The sequence below is a fragment of the Salmo salar genome, chromosome 15, assembly GCF_965601325.2.
Source record: "Salmo salar chromosome 15, fSalSal1, whole genome shotgun sequence".
In the NCBI taxonomy this organism is placed as follows: Eukaryota; Metazoa; Chordata; class Actinopteri; order Salmoniformes; family Salmonidae; genus Salmo; species Salmo salar.
Genome location: NC_138305.1, coordinates 32,620,181 through 32,642,125, shown reverse-complemented (window position 1 = coordinate 32,642,125; position 21,945 = coordinate 32,620,181). Strand labels below are relative to the sequence as shown.

The following is a 21,945-nucleotide window of genomic DNA, read 5'->3' as shown; positions in this document are numbered from 1 at the left end:
TTATTCAATTTCTGTTAGTCACATGTCTGTGGAACTTGTTCAGTTTATGTCTCAGTTGTTGAATCTTATGTTCATACAAATATTTACACATGTTAAGTTTGCTGAAAAAAGACGCAGTTGACAGAGAGAGGATGTTTCTTTTTTTGCTGAGTTTAGTAACTAAACTCCACTTTGTATCTCTGAATAGTACTAAAAATGAAAATAATGGAACGTTTTAATTGGAAAAGCAATAGAGAAATCAAGGGAACAATTGCCGGCAGCAGGACCATCAATATCTAATCAATGGATCTCCATCCCCCTATGTGCCAACGGGTTTCCCATTTATATGACAAAGAGTAACATCAGACTGTTCTTGTAAATCACAGGGAAGTTGGGATATTAATACCAGTCGTCTTTATGGCTACTACGTATAACAGAGAACTGATCATTATAAACAAAGACCTCTAATGATCTCATAGTCCCTCAATTGAAAGCCTAACATTGAGCTAGCTAGGCCTACACCACAGTACAGCAACTCTCCACTATTTTCATCTCCAACAACATAAAGTACACTACACTTGATACTCTGTTTAAACGCTCCAGTGAAGATGTTTAAAATTACAAATGGTTTTAAATCCAGGCCCATGAAATAGTGTGTGTACCAGGAACAGCAGTTCATGAGCTTGCATGCAAGAATTGAACCCATATATCAATTACACAGACAATATTCTACACAACTACACCGATGGATCACAGTGTGTTTCATGATCACAAAGTTGGTTGTCGTAATACATTTTACATTGACATTTTAGTCATTTAGCAGACACTCTTATCCATAGCAACTTACAGGAGCAATTAGGCTTAAGTGCCTTGCTAAAGGGCACATCGACAGATTTATCACCTAGTCGGCTAGGGGATTAAAAACAGCGACCTTTCAATTAATGGTCCAATGCTCTTAACCGCTAGGCAACCTGCCACCCATAATAATAGTGACGGATGATGATATAGTTTTAGAAGTTCCATTAGGAGGGAGTTGAGGATTTTACCCACTGGCTTTACAGCACTGGGCATACCAGTATCATAACCAAGGACTGTGGAAATTACAATAAAACTTCTCTCCAGAGACACACTAGCAATGAAGTCATTTTTGTCTGCCATAGTCTATATTTAGACCATAGGATTTCATTCAACTTAAGGGTGGGCATGTTTGTTGAAGAAAGTTACATCAGAGTGTTAATGATGGAATGCCATAAGATTGTATGGTTATTAATTACCTGATGAATACAAATGTGATGATGCAGTGAAATATCTTAATACTGTGAAGGACAGTACGTTTTGATAGTTAAGAGAGTGTGTTGTAAAAGTTTTTATAAATTCCTTATTGTTCTAGCTTTTGAACAAGTTTGTGTCAGGCTGTATAATCCCTCATATTAAGAAATAATTCAGTTTCTTTCTCATATTTAGTGTATGAATCCTAGGCATTGGAAACACTCAATAGGTTTTTGACTGCAACAGCATCTTCTTTAGGGCTACTGAAATATTGCTCTGTGTAAAAGTAAAACGTTTAAGTAAAATATATAGTTGTTGTATTTTAGCTAATTATATTTATAAATAGATCAAGTACATTAAATACATAACAGTGTATTTTAGTGTATTACCATAGTACATTTAATTTAATTAAAAAGCTTTGTTTCATAAGGTATTTGACCAAAATCAGAGAGACCCACCAAGGACCCAAGACAACATAGGCTTGATCTGTTAATGTTATTGATTGTGGCCGAGCAAGATAGATGCAAGGTTATGAATGGGTGGGGAGTGATATAGAAAAATGAATCTCGTCATTTGCATGAAATGGTCTTTTATTCATGTTTTTCTTTCAAGTTTAAAAAAAGAACAAGACACATAGGGAGCAAAATGAAAACAGTCAAGTTGGCTGTCTTAACTTGTGAATAATAAACTAAATTAGTAACTTACAAAAAATAAATGGAAATTCATTATAATATGAATAGGCTACATGAGAATAACAGTTATGTTTGCAAGGTGAAAGCCAATGAATTGGGCGTATATGTTTTACATGTCAAGCTGAGCAATGAATGGAATAGGAATTTCAATGTCTATCTGTTTGTCACTCACTGTCACAAAAGGCTCAGCATTTCTGGTAATGTCCTGAAGGAACTCAGTGACCTTGGTGTGGATGGCATTAATACTCTGAATCATGGAGTCAATCCAAGACTGGATGTCAGCGTTGAGCTGCTCAATGGACATTTCAGCAAAGAGGTCGCGATATTCTCGGATAATTCTCTTGGCTTCCTCGATCTGCTGTGCAATATCAGACATGGCATGGGTGTTGATGGCTTCGCTGAAGACGTCACTCATCCACATGGTGAGTTTCTCCACATCCTGAGATTTCAGGGAGATAATGAGCTCTTCGGTTTTCGTCACGGTTAAGCGCAGGAATGCAGACAGCCTGCTCACAATATCCTCCAGAGGGACATCTCCGACTCTCTTCACAATGATGATCACCTGCTCCTGAATCTTCTCAATGGCAGCCATAAGGTCATCCAGGATTTCTCTCCCGCTGACCAGGTTGCTGGAGCCGGGAAGAGTGAATTTGATGTTTCTGATCTGTTCAAGGAGAGCTGCACCGTGGGAGGCAAAGAATTCTGGAACCTTCTTGATAGCTTCCTCAATCAATTCAGCAAAGAATCTACTCAGTTTCTGGTAGGCCTCAAGACCGGACATCTTTCCCTCAAGTCCAGGCATCTGGAACTGGGTCTCTCTCAGGAACTTGATGGCAGCATCGAGCAAAACCTGAACATTCTTCTGGTACTGCCTGAGGACGAACATGACGCTGTCGGAGAGCTTGTCTGTGATGGGTGTAAGGTCCATAGCTGCAATGTTTTCTGCAGCCCTCTTGTAGATGACCTTGCCCTGATCCGTGATCTGTTCTATGCTACCCTCAAGTTTGTCGGCTATCTTCTGGGGAACAGACAGGATATCCTCCATGTAAACTGCTGACATGATCTCAGGCACCTTCGCCTTCACTACCAGGAGCACCTCAGTGGGAACCTCCATATTCCAGGTGGTCTGAACGTTCAGCTTCTCAGAGTTGATCACAGACATTTTCAGGGCCATGATCTCCACATCAGTGGTGGGTTCAGACTGCATGAGAGAATGAAAACAGAAACAGAAATAGGTGAGTGAAACAGCATTGTAAGATGCTCTACATGGCTGTCATGAACACATTGCAAACAGTACTTATCAAGTCATTGAAATGTACACAAGTCTTACCGGGTATCTGCCGTAGAGTCTTCCTTTCACTTGGGCTGGTTTCTTGGCCTGCAGCTGGAGTCCTAGGAGTCCGGAATTTGGAGAAGACACAGAGATGATGAGGCCTTCCTGGGCATTTCCAAAGACCTCCTGGTTGACTTCCAGAGTCCAGAGGGTAGGGACATTGACCTTAGCTGTATTTGTGATGGAGGCATCCATACCGTCGCTATTGAGGCTGATGGTGCTGTCATGGCTGCCCTCAACACACATGGCTTCCAAATTCAGGATAGAGGCCAGTTTCACTCCATTGTTCCTGTTCAAGGTGGCGGTACCATCAATCTTGGCCTTCAGAGCATCAAACTCAGAGGTGGAGGAAGCGTCAAATCGGACAATGATGTCATCCTGATTGAGGACAGCAGCATTTGCCTTCACTGTCAGCACAGCTGTCTTCATGGAGAACTCGTAGGTCAGGTCACCGAAGACAGGGATCATGATGTTGCTCTGCATTTTTGGCAGAGTGATTTTTGGCAGGGTCAGCTTGCTAAGTGCAGATGGAACATGCATAGTAGGCATTGTGATGAGACTGAAGTCAGGCACAGGAATGGTGAAACCAGACACTTCAATATTCAGCACTGGAACTATGTGTGCCGGAACAGTGAGAGTTTTGGGTAGCTCAATGTTGTATTTCTCGTACTCTGCCTTCGCCTGGTCAAATGAGGTAGAGAGAATGGCAACAGCCTTGTCCCTTCCAACGATCATGTTCTTGTTCAGACTTCTGGTGTGCTTGTTGATGGCATTGAAGATTGGCTCCATGTCAATGCCAATGGTGATCATCTCAGGGTTCTTCTTGTATATGAGCTTGGTGTCCATGTCAAAGGTCTGCTGAGGTGTGGTCAAGAGCACACTCAGACCGGTGTCCTCCCACAGAGAGAACTCAGTCCTACCTATGAATTCTACAGCTCTCTTGGGAATGGAGATAGGTTCCCTCAACGCATCAAGGTTCACTTCTCCATTGACCTGGGCGAAGACGTGGATTTCCTGCTCACCATTGTCCATTGTGAAGTAGTGTGAGTATTTGTACTGGTTGAATCGTGCCAGTCCAGTCCAGCTAGCCTGCTGCACTCCAGAGTTGAGGGTAAAGGCAAAGTCATTCTGAAGATCAATCTTTCCAGTCAGCTTGAAGGGAAGCGCAACCTTGGTGTTTTCCTTGTTCTTGGTGTCAAACACAAACTCATAGGGTGTAGCGATGAAGTTGACTGAGTTGGAAATAATTCCCTCAACTTTGCCTACCAGCTCTGTGTTGCAGTAGGCAGTTACCTCAATTTTCAGATCCTGCATCTTAGCCTCTGCTTTCAGCTCAGCAACACTGCTCTTGATAAAGGGAGTTTCGGTCTCAGTGTTGGCTTCAATGATGATGTGACTGAAAATGCTGGCTTCAGCATTCACATTCTGCTTCATTTTCAGGTTGTTGGTGTCGGTTGCCCCAGTGAAGATCAGTTTGACAGTGTTGAGGGACATTACAATCTGCATGTCGTACTTCTGGGTTCCTTCATCGGAGTAATCCTGGATGGCAGATTTACCGTTACCCTCATTGGTAAGAGTCAGAGTGACAATGCCACCTTCCAGGAGAGCAACTGCCTTCTGGGTAATTGCAGCCTCGCTGAAGATGTTGAGAAATGGGAGGTTCACATTGTGGTTGTAGGTGGTCTCCAGTGTGGTAGAGACTCCATTCTCCATGTCGAAGAAGGCATTGCTAACCAGCTCGGCGGTGTAGGGCTCAGTAGTGGCCTTGGCATTGGTCTTGGAGGAAGCCTGGACTGATGTGCCGTAGAAGGCAACTGTTCCTTGGTGGTCCACAGAGAACTCCGTGTGCATGATCTTGATGTTCTCAGAGACAGACAGGTGGCTCATCTTGGGCACAGCAATGTCAACTTTGGCATCCAGGGTGTAGGCGAGCAGATCAAAGGTAGAAGTGGCCTGAGATTTGAGGACAGCATAGAACTCTGGTGTCACTTCGGTAGTTGTGGCATTCCGGAACTCAGCATTGGTGCTCATACTGTAGTCAGGTGAGATGACACTGAACTCTCCGTTGAGTTTTCCGAAACAGGGGACCCTGCTCAGTTCGATGACTTTCTGTTTCAGCTCCTCGGCGAATGTGTCATAATCAAAAGACCTGATCTTCTCGGTCAGTCTATCGAAATAGACACTGATGTTGTCGACCATTTGCTTGAAGTCAAAGGCATTCAGTTCATTTACAAACTCATTCACATGTGGCATGATTTTGTTCAGCACGACTTGGATATCAATAGACTTAAGAGCATTGCTTGCTGACTGAATGTGTTCTCTGAGCTGGTAGGACTTCATGATTTCCACAACCTCATCCATGATGTTCTCAACCATCTTTTCAACCTCGTAATTGGACAGGATCTCTTCAATTTTGGTGTAAACAGCATTCATCTTGCCAGTGATGTCATTTTTCTTGATCCACCTCATAATAGTGTCCCTGATTGACTTCAGGACATTCATGATTTCTTCAATGGGAATTTTGGCCATCAGTGTAGGAATGTGGATATCAATGCAATTGATGAAGTTCTTCAGGTCCTGAATGAACAGGTTGATGTCGAAGCTCTCAACAACTTGTTTCAGTTCACCCACTTTCCCCTGGATCTTGGCTCTAATTTCGTATTTGGTGTCAATATCCAGCAGCAGGCCTTTGCTGTTTTCCATCGTCATCATCGTGGCAATTTTGACTTGTTCAATGACTGCAGGGAGATGCTCAACAAATGGCAGCTGAATGAAATGGCTGTCAACATTCTTCTCGTACTTCAGGGAACCAGAGATGGCGTATTCCTCGTTTTCACCGGCCTTGTTCAAGATGGTGGTGAAGACAGCTCCTCTCATCTCCATTCCCATCGTTTCAGCATTGTTCACGGCGCTAAGCTCTTGGTTGAATTCATGGTTATTCAGTTTGGATGTCATCTTCATTGAGGCATACTGCTCCTGAGGAGTCAGACGACTGGTGATCTTGTTGTCCAGGTTGGTCTTGACAGAGTCTCCATTTTCCAGCTGGAGGCTGGTGGAGGCCTTGCATTCGTGGGAGTGGGAGAAAGCCAGGGGCTCTGCCTTCAACAGGAACTGGTTGAACAGCTCAATGTTCTGAATTCCAAACATATTCGGAGTTCCGTTGGAGTTGAATAGAGCAGAAATGTCAACCATGAATGGCTCAGCGACAACGTTGACAGTGCTGTCCAAGTTCAGTGCTTGAGAGTTGATGCTAGCCACGCTGTTGAACTTGGTGGACAGACCAGCAACCTCGAGGTCAGCAGTGTGTGTCATCTGAGAGAGTGCATATTTTCCATTGGTGTTGCACTTAGCAGTGGTGGTCATGTCAGCAAAACTGATCTCATAAGTGTGCTTGAAATTGGCCTCTTCGGAAGAGACTCCCTTCAGGCTGCCGGTCAGTTCCATCTTGTAATCCTCTACCTTGAACATAGCCTCGTTGACAAAGTTAATCTCTGTGATCTTGAGGTCGTTTTTCACGTTCACAGCAACACCCAAGCGCTGAATGTCGACAGAGATGTCGTGCTTGTAGGTGTTCTCCTTGTTGAAGAAGTTCTCGGTCTTGGAGCGGAGGGCCAGGGATTTAAGAGTGAGAGTCAGGCTGTGTGTGTTCTCAGTCTCCATCTGATACAGTTCAGCGACCAGCTTGTTGGTGAGGGCCAGGCCGTCTTCATTCACCTTCAGGTTCACTCTGTTCATGGTGTTGGCATCGAAGAGATTGCCCTTGAAAATGCTGTTTAGGTAGACCTCAGAGCTTGCCACTTTCCCCTCCAAGTTGAGGTCGGCGGTGGTCTCCCCAAAGGCCCCCTTGGTGTTGACGGACACATGGGCCCCGGTGGTATCGACTCCACCATTGAAGACATTCTCGAAGGTTATGGGGCTGCTTTGGGCGGTGGTGGTGGCACTTGTTGCTAGACCTTCCTGGTTCATCGTCAGAGCAGCCTTGTGGAAGGCGCGGCTGCCGAAGATGTTGACGGAAGCGTCTGCATTGATCTCCAGGCTGGCGGGGTTCAGGGCTCCGGAGAGCAGGGAGTAGGCACGATTCTCGGTATCATCAGCCTGGTTTTCTACCCTGATGATGGCTTCATCCCTGGAGGCAGTGAAGTCCACTTTGCTGCGGATCATTTTCTCTTCAGCCTTGGTCACAGAGTCGGAATGGATCGTCAGCTGGGCCTCTTTGTAGCTGATGCTGAACTTGGTGGTGTGCTTAATGGGGTCGTTGTTCAGGTTGGTCTTGGACTCAATCAGAAGCTGCTCATTAGCATAGCCGGCCTTGAGCTTGTTGACAATCTCCAGGATTGGGGAGTTCACCCTCAGTGTGGACTCGGCTCTGGCTTCTTTCTTCATGTGTTCGAAAGAGAAAGACTGGGAATAGGTGGTGCTGGCAGTCACGGATCCAAGGGTTACACTACCATCCATGTTAGCATCTCCAATGAGCATGTCAGAGGCCAGGGAGGCCTGTGAAGTGATGTCCAGGGATGTCTGCAGACCCAGAGGGCTGAAGACCTGAATCTTGTGGTTGCCTGTGGCTCTCACTTTGTCTGACATACTGACGGTTTCCATTACCTCAAAGCTGGTGTCAATGAGCTTGTGGCTAAGGGAACCATTCAAAATCGCATTCAGAGAGTCTTCTGGCATGTCAGTGATGAGGGCAGTTCCTGTAATGAGACAAAACAAGGGACATGAAGTCACTATAGTACACACAAGGTAAATCAGTCAAACTGACTCAAGGTAGGTTATATTGTATGATCTAATTTGAAGTCATTATGTAACATGTTTCTTTCTTTCCAAACATGATAAAATGGCAATCTGTAAAACTACTAAACATTTCTGATTTGGAAGTTCAATGAACTTTTGTTAAGGTTATAAAAATCAAAAAGGCAAAGGTTTACCTTCAGATGTGAAAGCGAGGAGTTCAATGGGACTGTCAGCCACCACCTTAAACTTGGCAATGTAGCTGGGGGTCTCCACAGAGTTGTTGCCACCGGAGACCATTCCCTCCCAGTTATAGTAGTTGCTGTTCACCTTAGCAGACACTTCAACCATTCCGAAGAGTGGCACAGTGAGCTTGTAGTCGTTGGGGATGGAGAAGGTGGGGACCTGGACCTCCTTGGAGGCAAGCTCCAAACCGACCTGGGGCACGGACAGATGTGGGGTGGTCAGCATGGCAGGGATCCTCAGCTCCTCAGATGACTTTCCTCCGAATGGCATGGGAATGGTGATGGTGACACGGTCCTTGTTGAACTGGTATTTGAATGTGCTCTCACTGTTGAAGGAATGAAATAATGCAAATAGTTTGTTACTATCAGACTATGATACTGGACACTGACATCACATAGAAAATTACTAGGCTCTATAAAAAAGAGACCCAAAAAGAGTTTACTGCTTTCAGATGTTCTTACGATTTCAGGAACAGTCTTTCGGGCATTGTGGGCATCGCCAGCTCTGGCATGTTGTCCTTCAGTGTCTCAACCATGGGAACATCCAAGGTGATCTTGTCCATCCAAATGTTGACGGCCTGTTAAAAAACTATTTTGTTATGTGTTGATCTCCCACTATTGGTTTGACTTCTATGGAAGAATAAAACATAGAAAGAATTGAGGAGACTGTACGAAAAGGATTTGGGTGTTGTCTTACCTCAAGAGATTTGGTGAAGATGTGACGCAGTTTCATGTCGGTCTTGACCACCTGCTTGTCCAGGATGTCCTCAGAGAGCTGCTTCAGCAAGGCTTGGAGGGCTTCGGTATGAGGGATGAGTTTTTGGATCTCAGAACCCATGTCGGACACCAGCTGAACCTCAACCTTGTTCTCATCTAAAAGGAAAATATGTTGTATTATTAGTACATTCAACTTTGAACCTTATGTCCATTGCATACTAGTCAAATAAACATACCACATAAAGATAGACCTCCTCCCTACACAATGGTGTGTTATGAATTTGTAGAATCAGCGTACCGTATTTGAAGATGACTCCCTGAATGGAGGTGGTCTCGGGGAGCTTGATGTCACTCCTGAGCTCCAGGGTGAGTTCCTCTGCACTCTTCATAGTGGCAGTGATAGCTGCGTCAGTCTTGAGGGCAGGGACAACCAGCTGGACCTGCAGCATACTGTCGCTCATGGCCTCAAGCCTGGAGGAAAGAAAACCATCAGAATCTCTTAGTGATTCAATTCATTTCCAACATGTGCTGATCTATGAAGACATGCACCAATGAATGTGGCTAAAGGGGAGGGCTTTTGCGTTTACTTACTTGGCGCGGCCAATTAGAGACAGCTGAGGGATGTTCTTGTTGGTGATGTCGATGGTTATGGACTTTCCATTGGTCTCTGTGAGACCAATCCTGATTCCAGCCTCCACATCATAGTCAGGGATCTGGACGTTGGTGGTCAGGATGTTCCTGTTCCTGTTGTATTTCATGGTGGCAGTGGCCTCAGTGGGTTTAGCACCTAGGGAAACAAGGAGGAAGAGAGTGAGTTGATTTTAACCACTGATTCACACCAAACAGTATGAACCATGGGAAATGTAGTGCTTGGACAGAGATGTTCCTACCCTCCGCTCTCAGTGTCATCCTCACGGTGTCAACCTTCTGGCGTCCCTCCTTTCCCTCGCTGAGGAGGTCATAGGCGAAGGTGGCGGTGTACTCAGAGACCTCGCCAGTGGGCTGGATGTCAAGAGCAAACCTAGAACAGAGAGACTGTTGTTCAGTATGATGCTAGTTTGATCTTCAAATATGGTGCATTAGCAATATCCTTCCATAAACATATCCAGATTCCCTCAAATGTTGTACTTACTTAGTCTCTCCATTGAGAGGGAAATAAGGAGCAGCAGCGTTGTCACCAGCTAAGTTGTAACGGACGGTGGTGCAGTACTTCACTCCAGAGAAGAGAGGGCTGCAGTTCACGACGTTGGTCCTGCCCTCATCCATGGGGGGGATCAGAGTAGCCTGACCAGAGGTAACTGTCAGAATTCTGTTGCTGTTGTTGAAGAAGTGCAAAAGAACAAAAATTAACAAATCATGTGACTTTTGATACATTTACTCAATTGAAAATGAGAATTTGTTGTTTGTTTTTTATGTACCTGACTCTGAAGAGCTGGGTGGAGCCCTGAGGAGCAGGGATACCCAGCTTGATCTGGTTCTGCTCCATGGTGATCTTGGCGTTGACAGCGCTTTCGTGGTACATGTTGGTGTGCATCTCCACAACGGAGCTGGTAAACTCGGGGATGTGGACTCCCATCTGGGTCACAAACTCCACTCCCACAGAGGGCATGAAGGACACTTCCTGCTGTAAAAAGATTGCAGTGAGAGGAACATTACAAAACTCTTATGTATAAATGCCTTCATTATTATAAATGTTTCATATATTATTATTAAAAATGTTTATTACAAATGCTTGAGAATTTTTATACATTTCTACAAACAATTCGATACAAATGTATTAATAGTATGAAAACTACTGTTACTGAAAACTCAACAAAAAATGGAATTAGAATCTTGTGAAAGAATGTTGATTGAGTGCAGGAAGATAACAGAGAGTGGGATATTTACCATGTTGCGGTGAAAGCGGAGGCCTCCCTTAGCTCCAGGAGCAAAGGTACCGGACAGAGAGAACTTCAGAGGGAAGCCAGAGGCAGTTGACAAGGAGAACTTGTTGTCCATGAAGATGTAATGGGCGAACACTTCATTGTCAGTGCCTGACACCATTTTCTGCATGAACTAAACCCAGGAAGAAATGTAATCAATGTCATAACAATAAATACATATAAAATATACCATTCAGCAGAATCTGTTATCCAAAGCGACTTAAAAGTCATACATTCTTGAAAAATGTTATAAACATTAAATTGTTCTTAGCAGGAAAAAACAAGAGGGTTCTTCACACTTGGAGGTACACATATATGTAAACATGTGAATTACCTGCGTGGGCATGTCCTTGAGGAGGATCTCAGCGTACATGGCTGCGTATTGGGCAATGCCCTTCAGCTCGCTGCCCTTGATGTATCCAAGCTCAGTTCCCATGATCCTCAGATAGGCCATGGCTTCAGGGGACTCCTGAGCCTGCAGATCCTTCGCCAGCTTGTTGAAGTTGCGGATAATCTCCCTCATGATGTTCTCTGGGACCTGAAGAAAAGATTTGAGAAGAGTTAACAATGACAATAGTAACACAAACTGAATGCAGTGGAGTAATAACTTTTTTTTTTACAAGATGTGTGGTAATCACCTTTGTTTTCTCATTCTTCAATGGGGCAGCGAAGTTCTTCAGAACCTCGTTCACCTGGTCTGGCATCTTGTCTCCAGCCCAGTACATAGCCTTGGATACGGTGTCAGGGAAGAACCCGCTCTTTCCGAACAGAGCTTCAATGGTTGGCTCAAAGTCTTTTCCCTCTATGCCAATCTATAGACAAAAAAACCCAACGAACAGTCAATTCAATGTAGAGTGGATATAACAAAATCACACTACAAACCTATTATTATGGGTTACTAGACATAAAAACATATTTCTGTTATTACATACCTCCCATATGTCCATGTTATAGCCGAAAGCCTTTAGGGTAGTCTCAAGCATGATCTCCTTGGGCAGTTGGCTGGTGGGATCAAAGATCATGTTTCCTTGCACGCTGGTCTTCATGTTGTTCATGGCAGCATCCATCTTGTAGTTGCGAGACATTGTAGTGTAGTCACCATGAGTGGTTGCCATGGTAGGGTCAGCGAGGACATCAAGGATCTTGTCGCCCAGCCTGGAGATTAGGATTACAGAATATTAAAGATCAGTACTAACACTAGATACTTAACTTTCTTGTATAATATTATGACAGTCTGTTTCAGATGATATTTATACATACTTTATAGTCTCGGGGTCATTGGAGTGGATTATGTTGTAGATGTGAGAGGTCACGAAGGCCTTGACCTGCGCATTCTGCTCCTGGACGTCTGGTTTCTGCTCCTGCATCGACGCCTTCAGTATTTTCTTCACCAGCTCCAGGTCACTTGCCTCAGGTGTCCTCATCAGAATCAGGTAGGCTGCCAGTCTCTTCTGCACGGCACCCTTAGCGTATGAGCTCACCCTCTGGAGGTTAGAGCGCACCTGGAAAGGAAAAACCAAATGGCAGCTAATTAGTCAATGTATTCTTGAAAGGAGAATGTGTGCCACAGTATAGCAGTGCATGACCCTTATTCACAAAGTCTCAGAGTAGGAGTGGTGATATAGGATCAGCTTGTCTATTTAGATCATAATGAAAAACATTATATGGGGACCTGATCCTAGATCAGCACTCCTACACTCCTTTTTATTCCTTCAAGTTCACTTTGGAGTTTGTATATAGTTTACCTCATCGGTCACAGACATGCGCCTGAAGGCCTGGATGGCAGCGAGCTGGACCTGCAGGGTTGTGGTGGGCTGTCTCATGCACTTCAGCAGGGTGGTCTTCACGGTAGCGTCGGCGGCCTCCATGGCTTCTCCTATGTTGCCAATAATCTGGAGTCCATTACAAATAAAGAGAGAGTCAGATAAGCAGTCAAAGAAGTCAACCTTTCCATGTCATGTGATTATGTGGGAGAAGAACCTAATTAGTTGAGCAACAGGTGACAACATACTCTTAGGGTCAGGAAGGTCAGCTCCTTTTCTCCAGCACAATCAGCACCCAAAAGGGAGGCAAGGAACTCAGACACAGCAGCGATCTCGGGGGTGACTTTGCCCTCAGCCTGGTAGAGCCTAGTAACACAAAACAAGAGGGTGGCAATGAACATTTGGACAATAATATTTATTAAACTAAATTGAAACCGTCAGTCATTGTCTATCAGTCAATAACCAAGTAGAGTATACATTTTGGACTTACTTTCTGACGACATTGCCTAAAGCAAACATGATGGGCTTGCTCTGTTTGTACTGAGCCATGCTGAGCATGTCTTTGACAAGGAGGCGGGAGGGGTTGGGCAGGAGTCCCAGGGCATAGACGGCGGCGTCGACTTCTATAGCTTCAGGCTCGAAGGTCCTGAGGTGCTGGAGCATGGCGCTGCTACACTCAGGGGTACCGCACTGGGCCAGGGCCTGCCAGGTCAGGGTGTCCGATACGGACACCATCTCAGGGACGGCAGGGCTCATAGTCTCACCCTTCAGTCCCCGGAGCTCAGACACGAGTCTCTGGAAGGTGCTGGCGCGCTGGTGGCCCTGGTTGGTCTCGGACAGGATGCTCAGTTCCCTCAGGGTGGCAAGAGCAGCATCTGCTGTCTGGATGGCAGCTTTGTCCTCAGCAGCCTCCATGGGTAGACCCTTGAGGTTGGCCTCATCTTTAGAGAGTAAGATAGAAGACATTTAGTTTTAAAGGTCATTCTGTAAAGGCCGCCTGGTACAGTACACATTCTGTTTATAATTTGGGTAAAAGACGAATTTTGTCCTGCTTTTCTTTTTTTTTTTAAAGGTTGAATAGTAAAGGGAACAAAAAAATGAAATTCTTACTGTGGTTGAAAACTCTTTCGTTGATCTTGCTAGTCTCCAGGAGAGTCAAAGTCTGTTTGACCAGTGTTGATACTCCATACTCAGTCCTGCATTTAGGAAGAGGATTGAAGAACATGTGACGAATTCTAAACTGGCCAGGATAAAATCTGGGCTAACATCATTGCAGACTCAGTATTCTATTCATAGGATTAAACAGATTTGAAGTTGTCTGGATTTACTGGTGGGAGAAAGGCAGGAAGATGTGCTTCTCAGTGCAGGACCCAGCAGTCATGTGCTTCTTCTGGTTGTCAAACTTGTAGTTGCAAGTCTGGGTGCTGCTGATCAGCTTGGACAGTGGGTATTGCTGTTGACAGGGAAGCACAATTAAACACTTTGTCAGGAACAATAATCATGATGGGTTTATGGTGTAAATCAAGGTTCCCCAACTGCCGTGATTTTATTTGTCCCCCCCCAAGTAAAAAAAAATAAAATAAAAGAGTTAGTTATATATTTTTTCATTGTTGGACATAAAAGACTAAAAACACCAGCAAATCAGCTCCAAGTGATTTTAATTTGGGAAATCTGTTCCAAAGTATTTCCAACAATAATAGAGAGATATATGTGAATGTATACAAATGTAAGCAATGATGATGTTTTAGTCAAATATTTTAATCTGTTTGGTCATCCTGTGGTAAATTTGCAGTCTACAAATGATTTGCAATTATGTTCGGGCCCCGTGACCATCCGCTCAAGAAAAAAATTGGCCCGCGGCTGAATCTATGATATTCTATTAAAATGTAATGCTTAATCGAAGAATGACCAAATGTTTTTTTGTAAATGATCACCATAAAGTTCTCTTTTTGCACGTTTTTCCCCCCTCTTACCATGCCAGAGATGATAGCCAGGGGGCTGGTGTGGTCCCTCTGTGCAATGAAGCTGTCGCATTTGGACAGGTCTCTGGTGACGGTCACGTCAGTGGCGATGTCTTCTTTGGAGTTAACAGCGAAGTTGGTGCCACAAACTCCATGAAGGGTGGCCTGAACGTTGAGAGAGTTTTTGTTAAAGTGAATGACGAACATACATCCATTTCGATTATAAGGTTAACCCAATATACTTCGGTATCTGTGATTCCTTGTCACATGACTGGTACCAAGAAGGATATCTACAAATTATAGATCTAGAATGGTCAACTCAATAAGATAGACCACAGATGGACACACAAAGTTTTGAGATGAAGCTATTAAGGACTTTGACCTGCAGCTTTATCTATGGTGCAGTCATTCTAGGTAGTCATTGTAACAACTTGTTGTTTGGTATTTATCACCCTAGATAGTGGCATCTTATCTGTTTATTATGTAATTTGTATCTTGATACATCACAAACAAAATCAAATTGCCTTGATGACCCAGACCTATATGGACCTGATGACTGTTATGTCACGTCACTGACTAATTGGCTGTGAGCTGGCAGGTGAGGAAATTGCCTTGGTCAGCTCTTACCATGTCCTTGTTCTTCTCTTCCTCCAAAGCAGGCACGATAAGGGCTGAGACAATTCCCCTCTTGATGTTTAAGATGGTGGTGGTCTCATCCTCCTCAGGGAAGAGTTTCACACCTGTCTGTCCCTCAACCATGACCTTCAGGGGGTTCCTGGACAAGAAAGGAGTGATCATCTTACTTCGTATACTCTCATTCTGAAATGAAAAGGAATCTCCACACATTCAGGATCAATGCACAATTTTCTATTTATTTACATTGAGCTTTTGGTCATCAAACCTTCATCAGAGTGAACTAAGTATACTCTTATTCTATCATCTTGGGTTATCAAGCAATAGAAAAGGTTTGTAAATCCCTGTGGGATAAGAGTGACGTGATAACGTACTTCGCCATGGCAGCCTGGAAAGCCTCAGCACCAGCAGCGGGCGCGAACACAGCGGAACCCTCTGTGTCGACGTGGATGACCTCGCTCAGGGAGCACTCTGGGGTGCGCAGGATGAAACTGCATGTTTGGGGCACATCAATTTCAACCTGTGAGAAGAAGGAGAAAAGGAACGGTCAGAGGACTGTCCCTTTAATGTCCCCTTCTGTAAGGGAGGAATGGAAGTTGAGTGAGAGCACAGAAGAGTTGCTGGAAGGCTCTTGGCTCAGCTGTCTGTCACGTACCTTGCAGGTTACTTTAGGGCCATTCTTGAGGTTGGTAGCTCCATTTACGCCATTAAGGGTCTCGGCTTCATACTGGTAAAGAAATCTTCTGAAGTTCTTGAACCTCTTTGCCACTAAAAATAAGGGGGCATAAATTACTAACGTTGCAATTACAGTTATTAGCAAAAGGGGAGCAATACGTAGGGACATGTTATGAAAGACACCTAATCTCTAGTGAGATAAGGAGTTCTGGACTCTATCTTTCGCATGATAAAATTGATAGTGTTGACTTTTGGCAAGTCAACATGACACTGATCGATGATCTCATTATAGAGTTCAAAGTCAAACATTTCAGCTGAGACCAGTGCAAATTGAGTAGACCTAGGTGAAGTAGTGTTCCCTAGAACCGTTGTGAGTACTAGACTACAAGGAGTTGAAACAAAGATTTGCCTATTCCTCTATGGTTTTAACAAGCAGTGATAACTTCTTACAAAATCACTCTCCTTTTTTGTTTGATATCCTGTTTTGGGTTCTGATGACGTCAGAATTAGTGTACGTTAATTATCAGAATTTTACCAGAGAAAAAGCTAAGCGTAAGTTTTGTCCCATCCTGTTCATTCACTCTTTTTAAATGTTTGCAAATTAAGTATAGTCTATAGGCTAATTCACAAAAATTCCATATCATAGTTGTATTGACACAACTCGCTTAGTATCTTAGTCTGGAAAACCATGTAGCTATTTTCATTGTAATCCTGGGGTGAAACTAAATAGCTACAGACAGTAGCTAGCTAGCAAAGTCAACCTGATAGTGATTGGTGATATCATCATAAGAGTTCAAAGTCACACATTTCAGCTGACCAGTGCAAGTTCAGTAGGCCTATGTGAATTTTAGCAATGATCCCTAGAGTTGTTGTGAGTAGGCTACAAGGAGTAAACGTTATAATAAAGATTTTCTTATTCCACTATGGTTTTCGAGTGGAGTCTGGAAGAATACGTATTTTCATTGTAATCGTGAGGTAAAACAAAATCCCCTGAAGCTTGATTCCTAGCTAGCTAGCAATATGGTTGTTTCTCCTCTCTTCTCGTTGACATTTTGCAACTAACTAGTTGAAAACCCATTTTTCCCTAGAGACCATTATCTACTGGAAGAATACCTTCATCTAACATTTAAATAAATAAAAATAAAAACTTACAGAGACAAGTTGGAGATTGTCCCTCAGAATTCCCAATATCTTGCTCTGTGAATAATGAAAATAAAAAAGGATTAGGAAAAAAGTTGAAATACCAGTGCACAGAACATGATCCATTACAGCAATTGTCTGTCTGTAAAATGTATTCAGAGTATCTGCATATTTTCATTATATATATAGGCCTATATGTCAATGACAATTAAAAAAAGTGTAAGTAAGCTACCCAGAATTAGTTATATTGTCTCTTGTTAAATGTAGACCTATTTCAACACAACTGGATGCTTGCAGCACAAAACTACCAAAATGTTGTGTAGAGAATGAAAATCATGTATTAAAAATGGACCTCAAAAACAATGTGTAAATTGTACTTACGGGCCAAGGCATAGGTGCCTAGCAGCAGCAGAAGGCAGAGCTTAGTATCCCCCATGATGGGTTGGAAGAAGCTCTGTAAGCCTTCGGGATAGAAGAGGAGGACTCTTCACTCTTTCAGTAAAGTTTGATTCCTCTGCTTTGGCTATCTGCTTTTATAGTTCTCACAACCCTCTTTCAGAGATCCAGTACTGCCAGAGTGCCGCCCTGGTTCCAGAGTTCAGGCAGTCCTTGTGGCAGGGCAAAGGTAGGCCTAACTCATTTCACAAACACTCCCAAGACTTGTCAGTCAGCACTGGACTTGATTGGACTCTCTGATTGTATTAGATTAGCTTTTTTATTATAATATTTTTTATTATTGTAATATTTTATTATTATAATTTACAAACTAAGGTTTTTCATGCTTTAGAAACAAGTGATTGAAGTAAGGGGTTGTAAAATAAACTTGTGTATTTTTTTAAACATTGTCACTGGTGCTCAAGCACTGTAGCACATTATTTATCATTGTTACATGTGATTTACTCTATACCTGTTCTGATATTTGTGTTGTATCGATTAATGTGGTCAGATGAGATTGGTGGCCTGCAAGTCACTCAGAACATGCCTACTAACATGAATAATCTACTCTACCAACCAAAATAGGTTAGTTGAATGGATAAACGTAATTGAAAAAATGTGTATTTCAGCCATTTGTTTGCTGTATGCTTAATTATACTTCCCTGAAATTCTATCTACAAGACCCTGAATGCTATTTTACCAACTGAATATCATATGTACACGTTTATAATGGACAGAAGTGTAAACAGAGGCATTTTAATATGTACATTAAGATAAGGCAACAGTAACACAAACACATTTCAGTTGATTAATATAGCGCCCCCCTTGGGCCAATCAAAGGTATTTTGTAAATGCCGGATCTCTATGGCAAGATGCATCATTTACCCAAGTTTCGTTAAAATCAGGCCAGTGGTGTCTGACATATCGTGTGTGACTAACGTATGAATGGACGGAGACGGATCCATAGTCCACCCTTTCACCTCCATAAAGAAATCTATGAACCTCTTTGATCAGGATTCCCAGAATTGCACTCAGTCAGCGGGATGATATTGGCTAGAGTGAGAAGATAACTTAATCAGGCAGACGAACATAATGTGAAGTTGCATAAGTCCTTAAAAGAGTAACCTCAGGACTGCAGAACACTATTATGTACAGAAAATGTTTTGAGTAAACATTTAAGGCTACATAGATAGCATTCATAATTCTAAAAAGCAGGATAAGAGAAAAAGTAGTCAAAGAAAACTGACTCTCAGTGCTTCAGTGTGCACACGTATATACCTTCAATGGCTAAATCAACTGGGATAGAAATCATTTTAATTAAATCTAAAAATGTAAAGAAATACATAGTAAATCAATGTTTATTAACTTACTTCACAGTTGATTTTATGGCAAATTGAAAACTAGAGGCGATCAAGTTTGTGCTGATACAAAGCTGTTTTATTTACTGGTACTCCTTTAGGCATGAACAATGATTACATGAGTGATTAGGCGATATTAACAATAGGTTTATGCCTACCTTAAGCGTTTAAAATAGACCAGGGACCTCAGAAAGAGGGACACAGAAGGGACATACTGTTGGTCCCATACAGACGAGGGTTGAACATGGGTTGTAGGCCTCATTTTGAATTCAAATGTTTTATGCCGTTCATTTGTGTTGGCATGAACACTTTGCACAACTGCTGTTGTGGTAACACTTGAAAAATGTTCCTCCCCCCTCCTAGCACCCCTCCTCCCAAAACAAACCACCAACAACACATAAACAAACAAACAAAACAACATCAGAACAAACACACAACAACACCACTACCAACACAGTGGTGTAAAGTACTTAAGTAAAAATACTTTAAAGTATTACTTAAGTCGTTTTTTGGGGTATCTGTACTTTACTATTTATATTTTTGACAACTTTTACATTTATTTTCTTTAGCAATGTACTTTTTACTTCATACATTTTCCCTGACACCCAAAAGTAATCGTTACATTTTGAATGCATTGTAGGACAGGAAAATGGTCCATTCACACACTTATCAACTGAACATCCCTGGTCATCCCTACTGCCTCTGATCTGATGGACTCACTGAACATACATGCTTCGTTTGTAAATTATGTCTGAGTGTTGGAGTGTGCCCCTGGCTATACGTACATTTAAAAAACAAGAAAATAGTGGTGTCCAATTTGCTTAATATAAGTGTCACGTCCTGATCCTAGTAAGATGTAATTTTCTATAGTAGAGTAGGTCAGGGCGTGACAGGGGGTGTTTTGGGTTGTTCTATGTTTTCTATTTCTATGTTTAAGTTTTAGTTTTTCTATTTCTATGTTGGGATTGTTTGGGTTGATCTCTAATTGGAGGCAGCTGATCCTCGTTGCCTCTGATTAGAGATCATATTTAAGTAGGGGTTTTTCTTCCTGGGTTTTGTGGGTAGTTGTTTTCCGTTTTGTCTATGTACCTGACGGAACTGTTGGCTGTCGTTTTTGTTAAAGTGTTATCATTAAAAGGAAATATGAGCACTTTACACGCTGCGCCTTGGTCACCTTTATACGACCCGCGTTACAATAAGGAATTGGAAATATTTTTACTTTTGATACTTAAGTATATTTAAAAACAAATACTTTTAGACTTTTACCCAAGTAGTATTTTTCTGGGTGACTTTACTTTTACTCAAGTATGACTTTTGGGTACTTTTTTCACCACTGTATCTACATGCATTTTTACAGGGAAGTAGCATTGGGCTCAATCACTTTCTTAAAACCACAAACTCTGATGACCCCTGGTGGCATTTTCTAAATTACCCATAATATTGTATGCTGCCTGTTATATCTAGCTTAGCTGTAGAAGAACGCACATCTGCACGGTTTCACATTATACAGTGGCTTGCGAAAGTATTCACCCCCCTTGGCATTTTTCCTATTTTGTTGCCTTACAACCTGGAATTAAAATAGATTTTTGGGGGGGTTTGTGTCATTTGATTTACACAACATGCCTACCACTTTGAAGATGCAAAATATTTTTTATTGTGAAACAAACAAGAAATAAGACAAAAAAAAACAGAACTTGAGCGTGCATAACCCTTCACCCCCCCCCCCCCCCCCCAACCCCAAAATCAATACTTTGTAGAGCCACCTTTTGCAGCAATTACAACTGCAAGTCTCTTGGGGTATGTCTCTATAAGCTTGGCACATCTAGTCACTGGGATTTTTGCCCATTCTTCAAGGCAAAACTGCTCCAGCTCCGTCAAGTTGGATGGGTTCCACTGGTGTACAGCAATCTTTAAGTCATACCACAGATTCTCAATTGGATTGAGGTCTGGGCTTTGACTATTCTTTTTTTTTTGACTATTCTGACCAGTTTCCCAGTCCCTGCCGATGAAAAACATCCCCACAGCATGATGCTGCCACCACCATGCTTCACTGTGGGGATGATATTCTCAGGGTGATGAGAGGTGTTGGATTTGTGCCAGACATATTGTTTTCCTTGACGGCCAAAAAGCTCAATTTTAGTCTCATCTGACCAAAGTACCTTCTTCCATATGTTTGGGGAGTCTCCTACATGCCTTTTTGTGAACACCAAACGTGTTTGCTTATTTTTTTCTTTAAGCAATGGCTTTTTTTCTGGCCACTCTTCCGTAAAAGCCCAGCTCTGTGGAGTGTACGGCTTAACGTGGTCCTATGGACAGATACTCCAATCTCCGCTGTGGAGCTTTGCAGATCCTTCAGGGTTATCTTTGGTCTTTTTGTTGCCTCTCTGATTAATACCCACCTTGCCTGGTACGTGAGTTTTGGTGGGAGGCCCTCTCTTGGCAGGTTTGTTGTGGTGCCATATTCTTTCCATGTTTTAATAATGGATTTAAATTGTGCTCCGTGGGATGTTCAAAGTTTGGCATATTTTTTTTATAACCCAACCCTGATCTGTACTTCTCCACAACTTTATCCCTGACCTGTTTGTTTGGAGAGCTCCTTGGTCTTCATGGTGCCGCTTGCTTGGTGGTGCCCCTTGCTTAATGGTGTTGCAGACTCTGGGGCCTTTCAGAACAGGTGTATACATACACTGAGATCATGTGACAGATCATGTGACACTTAGAATGCACACAGGTGGACTTTATTTAACTAATTATGTGACTTCTGAAGGTAATTGGTTGCACCAGATCTTATTTAGGGGCTTAATAGCAAAGGGGGTGTATGTACGCACCACTTTTCGGTTTTTGATTTTTTTTGAATATTTTGAAACAAGTAATTTTTTTCATTTCACTTCATCAATTTGGACTATTTTTTGTTTGTCCATTACATGAAATCCAAATAAAAATCCATCTAAATTACAGGTTGTAATACAACGAAATAGGAAAAACGCTAAGGGGGATGAATACTTTTGCAAGGCACTGTATATCACTCTCTCGTTTAACGACACATGCCACTCATTCTCACAACCCATTTATCCATAAAACAGCACACTGTC

General features: G+C 42.7%; 1 protein-coding gene across 1 annotated transcript; it reads right to left on the bottom strand.

Moving 5' to 3' along the window:
• Positions 1-1,820: 1,820 nt before the first annotated feature.
• LOC106571178 (apolipoprotein B-100) lies at positions 1,821-17,696 on the bottom strand. The gene is made up of 26 exons (XM_014143938.3): positions 17,442-17,696; positions 17,073-17,117; positions 15,901-16,013; positions 15,620-15,765; positions 15,240-15,387; positions 14,625-14,777; positions 13,980-14,104; positions 13,762-13,847; positions 13,142-13,592; positions 12,900-13,017; positions 12,634-12,780; positions 12,149-12,390; positions 11,821-12,043; positions 11,527-11,700; positions 11,223-11,426; positions 10,854-11,021; positions 10,385-10,590; positions 10,099-10,281; positions 9,857-9,987; positions 9,558-9,753; positions 9,265-9,437; positions 8,947-9,122; positions 8,712-8,827; positions 8,202-8,575; positions 3,271-7,967; positions 1,821-3,141 (listed from the first exon to the last, which is right to left on the bottom strand). The coding sequence occupies exons 1-26, from the start codon at positions 17,494-17,496 to the stop codon at positions 2,050-2,052; spliced, it is 9,942 nt and encodes a 3,313-aa protein (XP_013999413.3). The 5' UTR covers positions 17,497-17,696; the 3' UTR covers positions 1,821-2,049.
• Positions 17,697-21,945: the final 4,249 nt, after the last annotated feature.

Excerpts from the sequence above, each read along its gene's own strand:
- LOC106571178 (XM_014143938.3), bottom strand. The coding sequence starts at position 17,496 with ATGGGGGATACTAAGCTCTGCCTTCTGCTGCTGCTAGGCACCTATGCC. Across the intron at positions 17,118-17,441 it reads AGGCACCTATGCCTTGGCCC|AGCAAGATATTGGGAATTCT; the intron begins GTAAGTACAATT and ends CATTATTCACAG. Across the intron at positions 9,438-9,557 it reads TCTCTAATTGGCCGCGCCAA|GCTTGAGGCCATGAGCGACA; the intron begins GTAAGTAAACGC and ends TCTTTCCTCCAG.